The sequence below is a fragment of the Danio rerio genome, chromosome 19, assembly GCF_049306965.1.
Source record: "Danio rerio strain Tuebingen ecotype United States chromosome 19, GRCz12tu, whole genome shotgun sequence".
NCBI classification, from domain to species: domain Eukaryota; kingdom Metazoa; phylum Chordata; class Actinopteri; order Cypriniformes; family Danionidae; genus Danio; species Danio rerio.
Genome location: NC_133194.1, coordinates 7,899,465 through 7,916,897, shown reverse-complemented (window position 1 = coordinate 7,916,897; position 17,433 = coordinate 7,899,465). Strand labels below are relative to the sequence as shown.

Below are 17,433 nucleotides of genomic sequence, written 5' to 3'. Positions count from 1 at the left end.
ATTACCAGCAAACAAATCTAGAACATAAATATATTTGACACACATTCTCTATTTACTTACATTCCTTTGGTTTTATTCCCTGCTTTATCAGTGGTCACCACAGTGGAATGAACCACCAATTATTCTCTAAACAAATTCTTTAAACAACAACAGAAAAAGAATCTCAGAGATTTGAAATCACTTGAGAGTGAGTAAACGCTTCGTAACATTTCATTTTTGAGGGAAGCATCTCTTAAAATCAATTTAAAAAATACATAGACATTTTTCAAAATTCCCACAAGATTTTCAATTAGAGAATGAAAATCAGTTTTAAATCGCTTTTATGTTAAATTTGTTCGGGATTAACATCACTTCTTTAGTTCTTTCAGACTAAACTTTTTCAGGAATTTCAATACAAAAGGAAAAAAAGGTTTTTGTTTTGTTTTTGTTACATTAATATTGGATTAATATCCCTTTCCAGCCATATCCTATACAGTTTTGTTGTCTGATTGGTGGTCGTTTCAAACTAAAATGGTCCTGTGGTCCACTACAGTGGACATGCTGTAAAATTTAAAATAAAAACAAAATATAAAAACTCTAAATTGTAGAATTTTTTTTAACCCAAAGGTTAAAAAAGAAAAAGATTTTTTTTCTTTGGGTGTCAGGAGGATATGTATGATGTGCACAGGTTAGTCACTTTTAATAAACCCTACAGCATTAAAAAAAAAGTCTTTCTGTAATGCTTTCCTCTGTGTGGCTTCTAGGTGGCGCTGTGGGATCATTTTTGTTGTGGAAGGAAGCTGATTTTCTATCCTTTTTTATTCTCTTACAGTATTTAAACTTTAAAAACAAATAAAGTAAAATAAACTTGCTCACCAGACTTTTTCAAGGGTTTCATCATTAATGGTCTTGTCCTCTAAATGCAGCTAAACGGGTTCCTTTGTGGTGTTGGTTTACCATATTAATAATTTACACACTCGAGATGTATGTTGTGTAACCTGATCATGGTCCTCTGACTCCTGTGCGGCCCCTCACACACTTTGGTACTGTGAAGCTAATCTGTCAGTGTAAATGCATTTGATTGAAGACAGAAAAGTCCTCATTAGATGACTATAATTAAAGGGATAGTTCACCAAAACATGAAAATGACCTCGTTATTTATTCTTTCTCATGTGGTTTTAACCCTTTATGGGTTTCTTTATTCTCTTGAACACAAAAGAAGATATTTTGATGATATTTTTTTCTGTCTTTATAGTATGAACCTGTGGAAGTCAGTACCCGACAGCTAACAGCATTCTTCAAAATATCTGATTTTATGTTTACCAGAGGAAGGAAACTCAAATAGGTTTTAAACAAACAAAGGATGAGTAAATAGTGACAGAATTTTCATTTTTTGGTGAACTATTATTCATAACATTTGCTGTATTCTACTAACTACTATGCTATATTGTACTAACAATATCTTATATGTTACTAACATTGTTCTTATCTACCATGCTACTGTATGCTGCTATATACTACTAACATTATCTTTATCTACTATGCTATATGCTACTAACATGCTTTATGCTATTTAGCTACTATGCTATATGCTACTAAAACGATCTTTATCTACTATGCTATATGCTACAAACATGCTATATGCTACTAAAATCATCTTTCTCTTCTATGCTATGCTACTAAACACCTTTTTCTACTATGCTATATGCTACTAACATTATCTTATCTACTATGCTTTATGCTAATAGAATTATCTTTATCTACTCTGCTATAGACTAACATTATTTTTTTGGCAACTATGTTATGTGCTACTAACATTATACTATGCTATGCTACTAACAGCTTATCTTATCTGCTATGCTACTAACATCATATCTATGCTATATTCTACTAATATTATCTTCGGCTACTATGCTATATGCTACTAATATGCTATATGCTACTAAAATTATCTTTATCTACTATGCTAAATGTTGCTAACATGTTATATGCTACTTACATTATCTTTGGCTGCTATGCTATATGCTACAAACATTATCTTATCTACTATGCTATATTATTTTTGGCTACTATGCTATATGCTACTAAAATTATCTTTATTTGCTATATGCTACTATTTAGTACACAATATGCTATAAGTTTAATATGTCACATACTAGCCAGCAATTAATCATCTGCCAGCTGCTAATATTATTGAAACTGTAGTTATTAAATAAACTTCCTTCTAACCCTTCTCAATGTAAGCTTTCAGAATTGTCACAGAATTTAAATGTTTTGGGGTGAACTATCCCTTTAAGGCTATTATTATTAAAACTGTATAGTTATTAAATTCTTTAGTCATAACGTTTTCTCAATGTACGATTTCAAAATCTTTCTGCTTTACACTCCATGTCAAAATGCTGCACACAGCAGCAATGTCAAGTTTATTATGCTAGCATGCTAATCTGAACACAGCCACTTAGACTCCAGCTATTAATCATCTGCCAGCCATTGAAATTCACCTTGTCCATGTGTTTGTCATCGTGTTTACCCTCAAAGCCTTATGGGTAAGTGTGTGTCTCAGGGTTTTTACTAATATATTCCCATACTGTATATATGGTTTGACACTGTGAACGGCCAGAGAGTGTTGTTGTGCTTTAAACAAGCAACAACATGCCATCTAATTGAAATCAGATTCAGATACATTTGCATCATCTGTTTTCACAATGTTACAGTATACAGTATAAGCCATGTGTGCGCAGAATATTTATTCTGGATCTGCTGATTTCTCTGGCTGTTTTCACACTCGGTTTGACTGGTTAGTCTGAAGTTCATTTCCACCTCCTGTCCCTGCCTTCGCACAACATTTCAACATCGCAGTATTTTGGCTGTAAAATGCGATCCGTTTGCATCAGCGGCGCGATGTGAGCACCAACAGCAGATGTCTGCCACTGTAGCCAGATAACAGCTCAGGAGAGGGACAACAAGCCATAATGGAAACGCAATATTCACCTCATTTGTTGCATTCATATTTTAGTGCCTTTGATTTATTTTTCTAGCAGGTTTTTTTTTTGCGTCTGTCATAACAACAAAAGCGCTGAATGTTACTTGCTACAGGCAATTTCTGCAGGCAAACAGGAGTGACAGATGCATTATTAAAGGAATGCAGGTAAACTGGGACACTTTTTTCCTCATATTGAGAGGATTGTCAAAATAGGCACCAATTTATTTGAGTTCACTTCAGCATCAGTAGCAGTTTACTTCTGGAAATAACAGACCATTCTCCACATTTAACGTACATCTGACTTTATCTGACGTACGACGAAAGGTTTCCTGGTTCAAGAATAGCTTTAATGCCAAAAAAATTCAGATTGGTGTTAAATGGACTTTGGTTTAAACTGCAAACTGTTGTGCGAAAAAGCCATTTTGCTGATTATTGTACTGTCGTGGAGCCACATGAGTGGTCTGTTTGTTTCTGACTTGTGTATTTGTGTTTTCCAGGTGGTTCATGAAGCTTATACTAGATTTGCGGAGGAGTCTACTGTGCAATCCACATGGGAGAACAACACAGAGAGCACTGAAGTTGAAATCAAAGTAGGAAAGGTTTTTCTTTACTTGTTTGCCACTAACATAATCTTTAGACTTTATCATGCTATATGCTAACATTGTCTACTATGTCATATGCTACTAACAACATTATCTATAGCTACTTTGTTATATGCTAACATCATCTTTAGCTACTATGTTATATCTACTAACATTATCTTTGGGTGTTATATGCTACTAACATTATATTTATCTACTATGTTATGTCTACATTCTTGTATATGTCTATTTCTGTATTCATGTCTATGTCTACTATGCAATATGCTACTATCTTTATCTTTAGCCAGTATGCTATCCCTGCTGAAAAAAAACAAACAGCCTAAACCAGGGATGTCCAAACTCTGTCCTGGAGGCACCTCGAACTTGCCTCGACACACCTACAAGGATGTTTCTAGAAAACCTAGTAAGAGTTTGATTAGCTGTCCAGGTGTGTCTGATCGGGGTTGGAACTAAACTTTGCAGGACACCGGCCCTCCATAACCAAGTTTGGACTTGTCTGGCCTAAACTATCCTAGACTGGTAGTTTTAGCTGGTTGTTCAGCCTGGTTTCAGAGGGGTTTCAGCCATTTCCATACTGGTTTCCAGCCATTTCCAGTCTGGTCTTAGCTGATCAGGCTGGGAAATGACCAGCTAAAACCAGCTTGACCCTCCTGGTTTAAGCTGGACATAGCTGGTTTTGACTGGGCTCCCAGCCTGGTTAAGCTGCTCAAGCTGGTTTTAGCTGGTCATTTTCCAGCTTGACCAGCTAAAACCAGGCTGAAAATGGCTGGAAACCAGCATGTAAATGGCCAAAACTACTACTTACATTATCTTTATCTATCTACTATGCTATGATAATAACATTATCTTTATCTACTTTGCTATTAACTACTAACATTATCTTAAGTTACTATGCTATGATAATAACACCTTTATCTTCTATGCTATTAGCTACTAACATTACAACTATTATATATGCTGCTAACACTATCTTTAGCTACTTTGCTACATTCTACTAACATTATATTTATCTACATTAACATTATCAGCTTTTGGCTGCAACATGTATACTGACATTAATTTATATGCTACTAACATGCTCTTGCTACTATGCTGTATGCTGCTAACATTATCTTCAGGTACTATGTAATGTATGTGCTATCAATATTAGATTCAGATCATCCTAAAATTAAAAAAAATCAATAAAATAAACTTACAGTAAAAAAAATATATATATGAAAACACTGAATAACACAGAATGAATTATTGTTCTTCTCACCACCAGGATTTTATCCTGCATTCCCAATAAATGGCAGAAAGCCTGTTTACCAAACTTTTATCACCAACATCAGTTTTCTCATGTTGTCTGTTTATATTTAATTTGTCTTAATACAGCAACACATTGAACCTGCTGATTCCCATCTTAATGATAATTTCTTTCCAAATTATAACTTGTGTGTATAGGTTGAATGAAAACTATCGAAAATAGGTTGTTATAAATTTTTTTTTTTAAATATAACATACATATTAGATGACGACTTATTTCAGTCAGTTAGACTTAGTCAGTTAGTAAGCAACATTTGTGTTTTTCATCTGAAGTAGTAGCACTAAAATTAAAATCAACTAAAACTTAAATGTAAATAAACCCAAATATAGTATTATTAAAATAAAACCAATAGCAAAAAATAATGTAATACAAACTGAAATTGAAAGTAAAAATAATTGTAGAAGATCATTTATAAAACTGTTTAATATTGTGCCAGCTGTATTGTAAAATGTTGTTTTCTGTTTACATTTACATCAAGGACTTTTGTTGGATTTCTAGTTTCTGTTTTGTTTATTAGATGGCTACTTATTATGATCACCTGTGTCTTGTTTGGTTTCTGTTTGCCCTGTTTTTAAGCCTTCTGTTGGTTCAGGGTTAAAAGCATGACTATTACTTATTATCGAATATTACCTTTCATGTAGTGTGTTGTGGAGATGTTCGGAAATGTTAATTGTTTGTTTGAGTTTTAAAGATCTAAGGGTTAGAAGAAATTAGAAAATTCAGATACGGTTTCCATTATGCACTAAATAAGGTAGTAGAAAGAAGGAGTTTGGAGAGAACCAGACCAGAACAGTTTGAGACTGAGAAATTAGGTGACGTGAAATGTATGTTATGAGAAATGAAAATTATTTTTTGCATATATAAATGCACGTAAGCCTTTTGTAGGAGACCAAAACAAAATCAGAGATCTCTAAAATAGCATAATAATGGCACAAACAGAAAGCTGTAATGTTCTCTCTCACATCAGAGTTTGTTTTTGTTCCATTACCTTCTTTGATTTGTGGTTTAATATAGTAAACGGCTTAAATTAGATCCATCTCTTTCTTTCCTCCTCTTTTTGCCTGCCAAGCCATAACAAGTATATAAATAATACAACAATAAATCCAATCCAAATGGGTTTGCTTTTACGTTTTCATGAACACAATATTTTTAAAAAGTCTAAAGAATTGTTGTGTGAGTTATTAAATTCAATTCAACATATGTCAAACTGAATAAATAAATAAAGAATTCTCATTTAGTTTACTCATTTTTAGCAGTGTATGACTAGTATGGATATATGATACTACTTTGTGGATAAAACTTACAGTAACTTTGCTTTTAGGGCCTCGAGGTGTCGAAACCAGGTCAGTACCATGCCCTCCAATCTGACAAAAACTTCCTGGATATGAACGACTCAGGTGTGGAGTTCAACTCGTCTGCGCTCCCTCTGGACAGCGACACCGATGTACCCGACAATTTCGCCTCTCACAAGCTCCTCATCGAGTCTGACACTCTCGCTGGCGTCCCGCCGGCCATTTCTGAGGGCGACCACAGCTCCACTCGCACCCCTGATTCCATCCTGAGCGCCAGCCCTGCCACCCAGCCCAAATCCGGGGCTAAAACGGAGGTCGACTTGATTGGCGCAACCACACCTGAGGGAGTGAAGGATCTGGATGCAAACACGAGCAAAGATGCTTCGCCACATTCCGAGAAAGTCGTGGATCCAAGTAACGGAACCGCAACCTGAGAAGTGAAAAATGAAATCGCACATCATTTATACCAATGCAGCCACTGTTCATTTGCAACATCTCACCGTTTGCATTTGCAAAACTGACACTTCATCACTTGCTTGAATTCATCTGATGCTAAACTAATGGGTTGTTGATTAGGATAAAACACTGATCCAGAAGATATGCAAAAGAAGAAAACAACACTCGCAAAAAAAAGGAAAAAAAATGAAGAACAAGATCGGTCCTGCACTATGCATGTCTTTGAATTACCGATGAGTTCTTGATTAGTTTTAAAGCTAGATTAGTGTGACCATAAAGTGCATGTTAAGACACACACACACACAGACTTGAAGACTTACTTACTTTTTAAAAACTTTTACAAACTCTATCCAAGTGAATCTGAAGTGGATTGTACCATAAATGGGGGTATACCTTGCATATTTTTTCAAACAGTTGATCTACCAAATGCCAAATGAACATTTCGAGAACATCTCCGTCACTTATCATCAAGCTGGATTCATTTCAAGATCATTCTGAATGCATCCCTCTTTCCTTTTTGACCGTTTGCAGCCACCGGCAGCTTTTGAAGGGCTGTCATGATAATCCCTGCCAATGGTTAACTAAACACCTTGATGAATCAGGTCCGCATGGATGACAGGTATCTGATACGCTGGCTTTACACTGTAAATAGGATCAGCTGTGGCTGAGGGTTTTTTGGCTCTGAGGAACTCCGGCTGAAGGAAACGGCTTGTCTCAGCAGTTTCAGATGCTGACTCCGCTCGGGTTTCCTCACAACTCGGGCCTTTCCGGTGATCTCTTTTCCTTCTCATCTTTTATTCTTACTCTTTTGAACCTATTTTAGGAGCTTGGAGCTTTGTGAGACTTGCTGAATTTTGCATATTGAGAATCCCGATGAATGATTTGCAATAAGAAGCAGATTAGTGAAATGAGAGGAGGGAACTGAGGATAGGAAGACAAAAAAACAAATCTATATTTTGTAAGGTTTGAATCATTTCTGGCAGTAAACCTAAATCTGCATTGAACACATCCTGGTTCAGATTACACAATAATAGTTTGGAACAATCCGTTTCATGTCGGGTGTTAAAGGAAATTGAAAATGACAGTGGTTGTCATGATGCAAGAAATTATTGTTCTATCTCATCTGGACTGTCTGGGATGTGCACAATTATCACTGCAGATCTCCTTATTCAATTAGATTTGCAATTGCAATCTCTTGTTTTGATTAAATTTAAGATAGCTCTGCCTATTTCGATAACATCAGGCACATCATTATAAGACAAACAATGAGGCAGCTTGCAAGCTTCTTGTTCATAATTACAAATTAGGCGCTAAAAATCAGATCATCTGACAGTGACAAACTGGCATAAATATTGTGTAGTGCTAACCCAGCTAAACTGCTTTCCAAACATGACTGTATTGCTTCAACATTTTTAGTTTAATTAAACATAATTATTATTTTTACACTCAAAACATTCCTTTGATTTCAAAATTGCGACAATGTAAAAAAAAAAACTACTTATTTATTTCCTGGTACCGTAAACTCCAGACGAATATTCTCCATTGTGTTTATAGGTTTTAAATTGGATTCTATTAAACCTAATGAAGGAATATTTTCATAGTTCCTATAACTACTGTCAGATGTGTTTGTGCTTCAGCAGTTAAGAAAATAATTTTAGTTTTATAGGACTTTCCCAACCAAGGAACCTATTTACAAACTATAGGCAGAAATACCCGCTCTTTGGTGTGTATTGGAAGTGGGAACAATTTAGTTCTAGGAACGCCATTTGGGGAACTAAATTAGCTCATACTACAGAGCAGGATCTAATCTAGCTCAATAGTGATGTAGTGTATATTGATTGATTGATTGATTGATTGATTGAACGCATGCCATATGAGATAAAGTGTTACTAGACATACACATTCAGAAAGCTAACGCTAGCAGTATTAGCCTTTTTTTAAGTTCTTTATTATATGTAGCACTACAAGCTTTAATAGAGTAGGTGATTTAGTCCTCACTTTTAGTGTTTCAGTTGCAAACCTATATATCTACGTTTCATGTCCTTTGAACACACTACACACAGTGAATACACAGTTTGGGTAACACCTCCATTCTGTTGATGTTTTTGAATGTCGCACTTAAATGACGTTGTTGTCCCCTGGCTTATTCTTAATGCAGGAAAATGCATTCAGGGGAAATGTAGTAGATAATGTGGACTGGGCTGGTGGGTAGTATCTATAACAGAGTTCCTATTACTACCCTGTATAAGAGCTTTATTTATCCATTGATCCATGAAGAGCCTTTTCAGTTTGTAGAACTGTTTCTTTGCCCAAATGGCAGCATAACAAATCTTCAGATTAGTAAAGTGTTATTTGCACTGATGCCATGTATCCACCAAAGCATTTAGAGAGTAGAGTATAGCTGCTTTTCTAGTTTTGTGTCGAATGGTTCTAAGAACAGTCAGGTATGGTTCCAGTTGTATATCCACATGATCCTGGTATACAGCAGGGCATGATTACAAACAGTTAGTTGCCGAGCATCTAGGCACAGTCAAGGGGGTCACACATCGGATGCACTGCTCATTCGAATGTTATTTAAGATGAAACTATTCAGATGGCTCTCTGGCGCGACAGAAATATGAACAGTGTCCTAGGTTGTGGTTGGGCTCTGCGGACAGATGCCGACTTGCGCCGCCAGTGTGCGTACATCCGGCACATCCGATGTATGACCCCCCCTTAGATGACTGTTCTGTGCTGTACTGGTAGAGTGTGACATCACAAAACGTTTCCTGGCTAACACTTTTTTTTTTTGCTGGCTAAGCCAAAGCATGCTAGTTCTATTTTCGCTCATTTAGGAAGGTGAATATCAAATGTCCCAAAAACAGAATTATCAATTCATCGTTCATATTGCTGTTTTACAATACATCTGCATTACCAAGGCAAATGAACATAATGAACAGGGAGTCGTTGGGCCCAATAATGAAAAAGCCCTGTGCTGTGTGCCCAGAAACGGCATGCGCGAGTGACTCAAGCTATTCACACGTAAACATTTTGAGTTCATTCGCTTTATTTGCGTGTCAAATTCAGTTCACAATAGACACAGATTTGCATCATGGGCAGGGCTACATTAACTTTCTTGCTAAATGGCTAACATGGTTTTTATTGAGATAGTAGCTATGCTTTATGTGCTTTGAGAAGGCTGATAAACAGCATATATTCATTCGGCACCGTGTCTGAGTCCACTAGATGTGCTTCAGCGGTGCTTCAGACTGAGCCGAGCCCAGTTTGATTGTTGTCAGGTGTCAGCAGGAGGATTTCTCCTCAGAACATCAACAACAGGCTCTAAGTCATAATCACGCCCCTACAAAAGCAAGCTCCTGATTGGTTAACGTGTCACAAATATCTACTGAAGTTCAGATTTTACAACTCTAGCGTCATTTGTGCTGCCTCATTCGCACAAATTGCGCCGTAGGTTGTCTTTTCGCATTTTTGCATTGACTTAACAGACTTAACACTTACGCTTGATGATTTATCCGTGTCTGGTGTGAACACACCATTATGTAGCTTACATTTTCAATTGTTTTTAAATAGAGCACCATGTATTTAGAGAAATAAGACCGTATTTGCATCTGGCATTACCCTATTTAAGTGCCGTTTTCAACAATGTCATGTCAATGTTTTTACCCAGCTGTCCAATCATATTGGAGGAGGGCCGGGACATTACATCACACATTACATAATTGAACAACAATGGAGTAGAAGTAAATATTGCTGGTTTTAGAGTATCCAATTCTGTACCAGATGGCACCTCTGGACTACAGCAATATTAATATGAATAATAATGCTTGGAGCTGAATTTCGATCAACATGGATTTGGCTAAATGCTTAAGCACCAAAGTGCCAACAGCTGGCCTTGTTCGAAAGAGCACTTGGCATTTTCAGCTGGCTAAAAATGCTTTGGTGGACAAAATGGCCAAGAAAAGCTCTTTTAAAAACAGAAAGGTACATCAGAAATGGCATTTTGGTACATAATAGTAATATCACAGAGTAAAGATAAAACAATTCATGAACACAAACAATAATCCACCTGGAATCGGTGGAAACGCATGGCTTAAATACAAATTAGACAATAATAGAACAGATGTGTGGGATAAAAGGTAACTATTATATGGCGGGAAACAGAACAAAGGATGCATGTGATATTTAATTGAACACTTTTTAAATTCAACACCTTTTGTAGCCTAATTATAAGCATATGTAGATTTTTATCACTAACATTCTCATAGCATTCATTTATAATGGATAAATGTGTTAATGTAGGTTTATGACGCATGAAACGGATTTTAAAATGCAATATCAAAATGAGCTGTAGCTGGTGGGAGGAGTTTTATATAATAGGGCGTGGCTTGGTCTGCCGGAAAAAATTGCTACCTCATGTTTTGAAGAGGGAAGATGGTTAAAAAAGACAGGGTGTCTAAAAAAAGCACAATTAAGACAGAATTTCTGCAAATGTGAAATCGCAGCTAATGTAAATACAGCTGTTTGCTAAAAAAAAAAAAAAAATAGAAAATTGTGAAATTACGAAATAATTTCAGTCTTTTTGCTTTGATTAAACAACTGCATTCAGATGATTAAATGAATGATTGATGAATTGTAATTTTAATGCATTGTATGAAGGTTTTATATCGCATTGATACGTATTAGGCATATTTCACGATAAAGCCCCAGATTTTTGACTTTGAAATGATTCTTGTAGCATCCAGAGATTATATTATTAAGGTTTGTTGACTAAAATCACAGTTAGTGGGCCTTATGAAGCAATATTAGTGTAAAAGCATTAGACCTTATTCATGAAACACAAGCAAAACAGATATAACTGTGAATAAAATCATTCCTAGATGAATATTTATGTTAAACTCAACATTTTATGTAAGATTTACATAAATATTTTACAATAAGGTTTCATTAGTTGACATTAGTTCATGCTTTAACTAACGATAAATAATACAGCTGATGCAGTATTTGTTAATCATCATAAATATTTGTTAAAAATATAAATGTCAATCCTTTTTTGTCACAAGTTAGTTGAAAAAATACAATAAGAAAGTTATTAAAGGGGTGGTCCAGAGTGTATTTTTAAGACTTTAAAAATTTATGGAGTTGTGTTTATGGAGTGCACAGCTATGTGTGTTCATGCTTCATTTGTAAAAAATCATGTTATTATGTCATATATCCTACTTTGATTATATACAGCTACTCAGCTAACATGAAAACAACTGTCATATTTCCTAGTTCCTTTGAAAGCCCACCCTCAAGAGGCTCTGATTGGTCAGCTAACATAACGTGCTGTGATTTGGGGATCAGCTCCATGTTACTAAGAAGCATCTCTGCTATAACATTACAGCGCTTCTGGCCACACCCCTTCACTGCACAGAGTGTATGCACTTAACCTGAAGGGTTTGACATTATTAACCCAGATGTATTTTTTTGTAGTCCCCAAACTTCGTTCGCTGTAGGCTTTGCTAAGCTAACTCTAAAAAAAAACTTTTGCGCGTATTACATTTAGAGATGTTGTTTATATTTACACATCTACATTACACATCAACTAAAGTTTAAAACATGATATCGTAGTGGACCACCCCTTTAATACAAATTCTTACACATAATCCTTTTAAATAATATTAACACACTAAAAAATTCCATCTAAATATTTTTTTTTTAATCAAAAGAAATGTTCTAGTTATCCCGACTTACATCAGTCAAACTGACTTAAATTTGTGAGTTAAACTTTGTATAACTAAACAAAATTAGTTGAAACCTGATTAACTCATTAATATTAGTTAAAGTAGCATAAAACATTTGTTTCATGAATTTTTGTCTCAATATTTTTGACAGAGCAGATAACTTTCATTGTTGATCCAAGATAAATGCTTTAGAAGGTTTGTTTTTATTATTGTTAGTTCAGGTCAACTCATTTAAGTAATGTTAACAAATGAAACTTCATTGTTTGCTTGTGTTTCATATTACACACATACATAAACACAAACAGGGTCGGTGCGGCAGTGTGAACAAACACACACACTGTTAAAATAAAAGTTGACAACTTCAAATTGTAAACAACTTATTGTAAAGCCGCAGAGCTTTTTGAGTCAACTCAACTTAAATCAAGTCAAAAAGCTGTGCAGCCTTACAATTTTAAGTTGAGTCAACGCTTTTTACAGTGCACTTTTGTACATAATTATATTGCATGTCAAGTCTACGATCAATACTCTTTTTACTTAAAATAAAACTCATCTAAAGAAACGACTAACAAAACAAAACAAAAAAAACAGAATCCGAGTAAAAATGCTTTGACTGCTTTTTATCTTCGCACTCGGGAATGTTTTTTAAAATGCAATACGTAAGAACTATTTCACTGAGAATATATATTATTATTATTCTTGCTCTTTATGAATGATTCTCTCTATTCTCTCTATATATGCGCTGATGTCATAAATCTGCTGTATACAGGATTAACGCATAACAGAAGCATGCTCAACTAGAAGTTGCCTGCTAGAAATGAGATTTCATTGCATTGCTTTGTCTCTGATGAGAAGTATTCTTAATGTCGGTGTTATTTTAGCTGATATGAAGCAAATAAACATTGATGTCAAAGTTGATATTATGCAATTTACAGTCATAAATAACAACAAAAACAACAGTTTTAATCCTCAGGCACGTCTGAGCACAACAAAATTAAAACCGGTGAATCAAAGGAAATGGATGTCATTTAATTTCTAACTTGGTCGAAAAAAATTCTCAAATAGTCAGTGTAAGATGGTTGTACATAGAAATTAAAGAAACGCTTCATTCTTTTTTTTTTTTTTTTTTTTTTGGAAAATAGGCTGATTTAAAAACTCCCCAAGAGTTTAATTAAAATTTAATTTTACCATTTTTGAATCCAGTCAGATGATCTCTGCATCTGGCAGGAGCACTGTTAGCTTAGCTTAGCATAGATCATTCGGATTAAACCATTAGCATCTTGCTCAAAAAAGATTAAGGAGTTTTGATAATTTTCTTAATTTGACTGTTTTAAAATTATTTTGTGTACTAAGGCCAACAGAAAATTTAAAGTTGCATAATATCATTGTGCCTGCTGCAGCCATGGTACAGCAGCAAAGTTCCTTGTTTATTAAGGCCTACCTTATGCGTAGTCATGCTTTTGTACTTCTGCGTGCTGTTTGTGTTGATCTGCAATAACACTTCCGACACACTAGCTGGCAGTAGGTGTTTATGTTTCTCTGTGTCGAGTTTCTTTGTGGGAGTTTTGTTTTTTCTAAACGCTATGTACAAGTAGCTAAATCTCACTCATTCAGATGTCGGAGCTGGCAGACGTGCAACAACAATAATCATAAGGTAAACACAAAGCAAAAGTTTCCATTTGGAGCTCTTTGACAGGACTCGACACTTAAAGACTCGCTCCATTGGGCTCGTGGCTCTCAGCACCGCTTACACTTGTCAGTGCAACCAAACCGACCAATCAGAGTTTGCGCTATGCACTGTTGTGACGTGCAGTTACATTTTTTGAGAGGCACACACATCAACGTCGCACATCACACATCAAGGTTGTGCCAGACCATATGTGTGCGTTTGACGCAGAAGTATAAGGGGCCGATCACACCGAACGCACTTTTTGCGTTGAGAGCTGACTTTTTGAATGCTTTTCTAGTGGCCGCAGTAGTTTTGCGTGCTGGTTATGCACCCTGCTGCGCCTCAAGTTTTTGCCGTTGCGCATTGTGCGCTCACAATTGAAAAAAAGACAACTCTGAGCGGAAAAAGCGTGTTATGTCAGTCGCGTTTTTTTCATTCTCCAATCAAATAAAAGCAGAGGTGGGGTTTCCGTTGAGGTGACAGCAGTGTTTGTGTTGTCAAGACGACTAAAGAGACTTTTAAAGATAGAGGAAAGACTAGTAGTCGCTGTTTCGAGTTATCTAGAGCTGAATGACTTTACAAATGTATTAAATGTTACAATTATATCAACAACTCGCGCACAATTCAATTCACGATTCAGTCGTTGCCTAGCAACATAAAAAGCGCACCACACTTTTTCGTCTTGTCAACAAAAAGGCATTGCAGTGTGCCTCAGGTTTTTGGAACGTAAAAGCGTGTTCGTGTGATGGGCCAGCGTGATCTCACAAGGAAACGTAAGTATTTTACATTTTGTCCGTTTAGTGGCTAATTCATACAAGTCCGTACAAGTTCAGTCGTATGAAAATGTACGATTTTAAAGAGGAGGCGTGGCACCCAACCCCACCCCTAACCCTAACCGTCATTGGGTGATGAGCAAATCATACTAAATTGTACAAATTAGATCGTACAAATTCATATGAATTTACCAGTAAATCAAAAAGTTACGAATTGCGGTGAGATTGAGTTGGATTGGCCCCTAAATAAGCCTTTATGCCAGGAAGAGAGTAAAGGCTCGTACACACTGGGACGATTTTTGTTTGCATCTATCGTCAGCGTTTTTTCGAGATGTTTTTTCAGATTCCAACCCAAGTGGTTTTCACTGGAGTCAAAGAGCTTAGAATCATCAAGAGGCGACACTCAATAGAACGTCCCATTGCAACAGCAGCGCCCAGCAACAGCCTCGCGATTCCGCTATTCTGGAGTGAAAGCGATCAGCTGTCCATTGGATCTTATTGCTGTCACGATGGTTGCTTTGTTTTTTATTTATTTATTTAAGAAGTACATTAAAGCTGAGATACAACCTGAAAGACAACAATACAACACTTACTATCAACAATCATCATCACTTTTAATAGTTTATTTTACAGACTTATAATTTGCTGTTGTTCTATTGGAATTTTAATTCCAAAATGGACGCCGCATGACACTAGCGGCATCTAGTGGCTGTTTCCCAAATCGCACTAGAGTGTCGCCTCTTGGTGATTCTATGCTCTTTGCTGGCGTCGAGCAGAAGAGTATGCAGAATCACTCCTTGACAGTAGATGGCGCCACAGAACTTTAAGCTTCTGACACCCGCTTGTTACACAGAAGAAGAGAGAAAGTTTGACATGCTTGTTGTTAAAGTTACTGGCAATTCGAACAAGCATGAATGGTTCAAGTAGCAGCTCCAGCTCTAGCGATGAAGAACTGATTATTGTTCACCAGTGCAGTAAGCAGCTCCACGTTTATATAACCTCTGGGCATCTTCTTCAATGTGCACTCGCATTGACAGTTTTGCGCCTAAGCGCCTCCAAGTGCTGTTTACTGTAACTTCAGCAGCTCTGTGCACGTGATCAAAAGCGCCAATCTGATTGGTGGAGAAGGTTTTGATGTGGCATGTCAAAACAAAAAGACGAGCATGAGGCGTTTCTTAAAAGATTGTGCACAATCACATTGGCGCCTTTTATTTAGTCACCAGGCATAAAACGTCAACAGAAAACGTAAGGAAAAAACATCCCGGTGTGCACGGACCTTAAGAATAGGAGTAAGAGTATTGATTTAGAAAATAGCACATTTTTTATTTTGTGTTCATTTTATTTTCTGGTCTTAGTACATGATCTACATCACCAAACATTTTGGTAAGTTTTGAGCAAGATGCTAATGGTCTAATCTGATTCAATGATCTATGCTAAGCTAAGCTAAAAGTGCTCCTGCCAAACCCGGAGATCTGCTGAATGATTTAAAAATTGTGAAATTCAACTGTTTAACTCTAAGGGAGTTGTAAAATGAGCTTATCCCCTCCCCAAAAAAGGTGGAGTGTTTCTTTAAACTTGAACTGATGCGTTCGAAGTTCAGTGTGATTGATATCTACAAAGATCATTGCTGTCGACTGTGTTGAGATTTAGCATTTCTTTGTTGGTGAAATGAACTTGAATGGTTTGAGCCTGATAAAATCATAAGATTATGCACTTATTGCACTGAAAAGTGTCTTTTTCCTTGGTGGTATGTAACTAGCAATACAAGTCCATCTTTTAAGTCTGCTCAGGTTTGATCAAACATCGACAGAGATGCTGGCATCACATTATTACAGGAGCTTATTCAAGTGTGTGCTTTATTCATCGAGTAACACTGATTTAATTGCCAAATTGATCTTTTGTCAGCTCACATGTTGGAGTTCTCAGGAGACAGCTTTCTTAAAGTGCTTTATTCATCCCAGCTCTTGGAAAAAAATGTGATGCTTTGTGACATTATAACTTTTTTTGTAATCTTTCAGCATTTAAACCCATTTCTCCCGCTGATGCGTTTGATTTAAGACTTCCAGATAACTGACGCTCAATCAAAATTATGATTGTTAATAATACTTCACTGTCATGTACAAAGTGTGGTGCAGAGGATCTTGTTTCAGCTGCTTTGTTGATTTAGTTTTACACGTGGCTTCATAGTTGGACTTCAAGCACAGCTTTAGTTCAGTTTTGAGTTTTTGTTTGAATGAAAGATGAAAATAAAAAACTTTGAACTAAAATGTCATTGTTGGTGTATGTTTGATTTTTTTATCTATCTATCTATCTATCTATCTATCTATCTATCTATCTATCTATCTATCTATCTATCTATCTATCTATCTATCTATCTATCTATCTATCTATCTATCTATCTATCTATCTATCTATCTATCTATCTATCTATCTATATTGGTTCTACTATTTTAGAAATTAAATTATCATTATTAACTATATGATTGTTTTAGCAATAATAATAATAAATAATAAATAATAATGTAATTCCGTTGTTCAAAGCAAAGTTATTATAGTTTATGTAATTTAAATAAATAATTATTTTTGCGAAGGGGAATGTAATAAATATGCATATACAACATACATTATACTATAAATTATCAATAGATTATTC

The 17,433-nt window shown here is 35.8% G+C and overlaps 1 protein-coding gene across 4 annotated transcripts in view; it reads left to right on the top strand.

Moving 5' to 3' along the window:
* LOC100004582 (uncharacterized) overlaps positions 1 to 8,089 on the top strand; it is a 56,598-nt gene extending 48,509 nt beyond the window's left edge. For 3 of the 4 annotated variants that reach the window (XM_073931455.1, XM_073931454.1, XM_001343807.10), the window contains exons 8-9: positions 3,460 to 3,552; positions 6,192 to 8,089. In XM_073931455.1, the coding sequence (XP_073787556.1) occupies positions 3,460 to 3,552; positions 6,192 to 6,596 (498 nt within the window). In that variant the 3' untranslated portion in view covers positions 6,597 to 8,089. Of the gene's footprint in view, positions 1 to 3,459; positions 3,897 to 4,026; positions 4,761 to 6,191 lie in introns of those variants that run through there. The other variant, XR_012394884.1, reaches the window with a different exon arrangement.
* Positions 8,090 to 17,433: the final 9,344 nt, after the last annotated feature.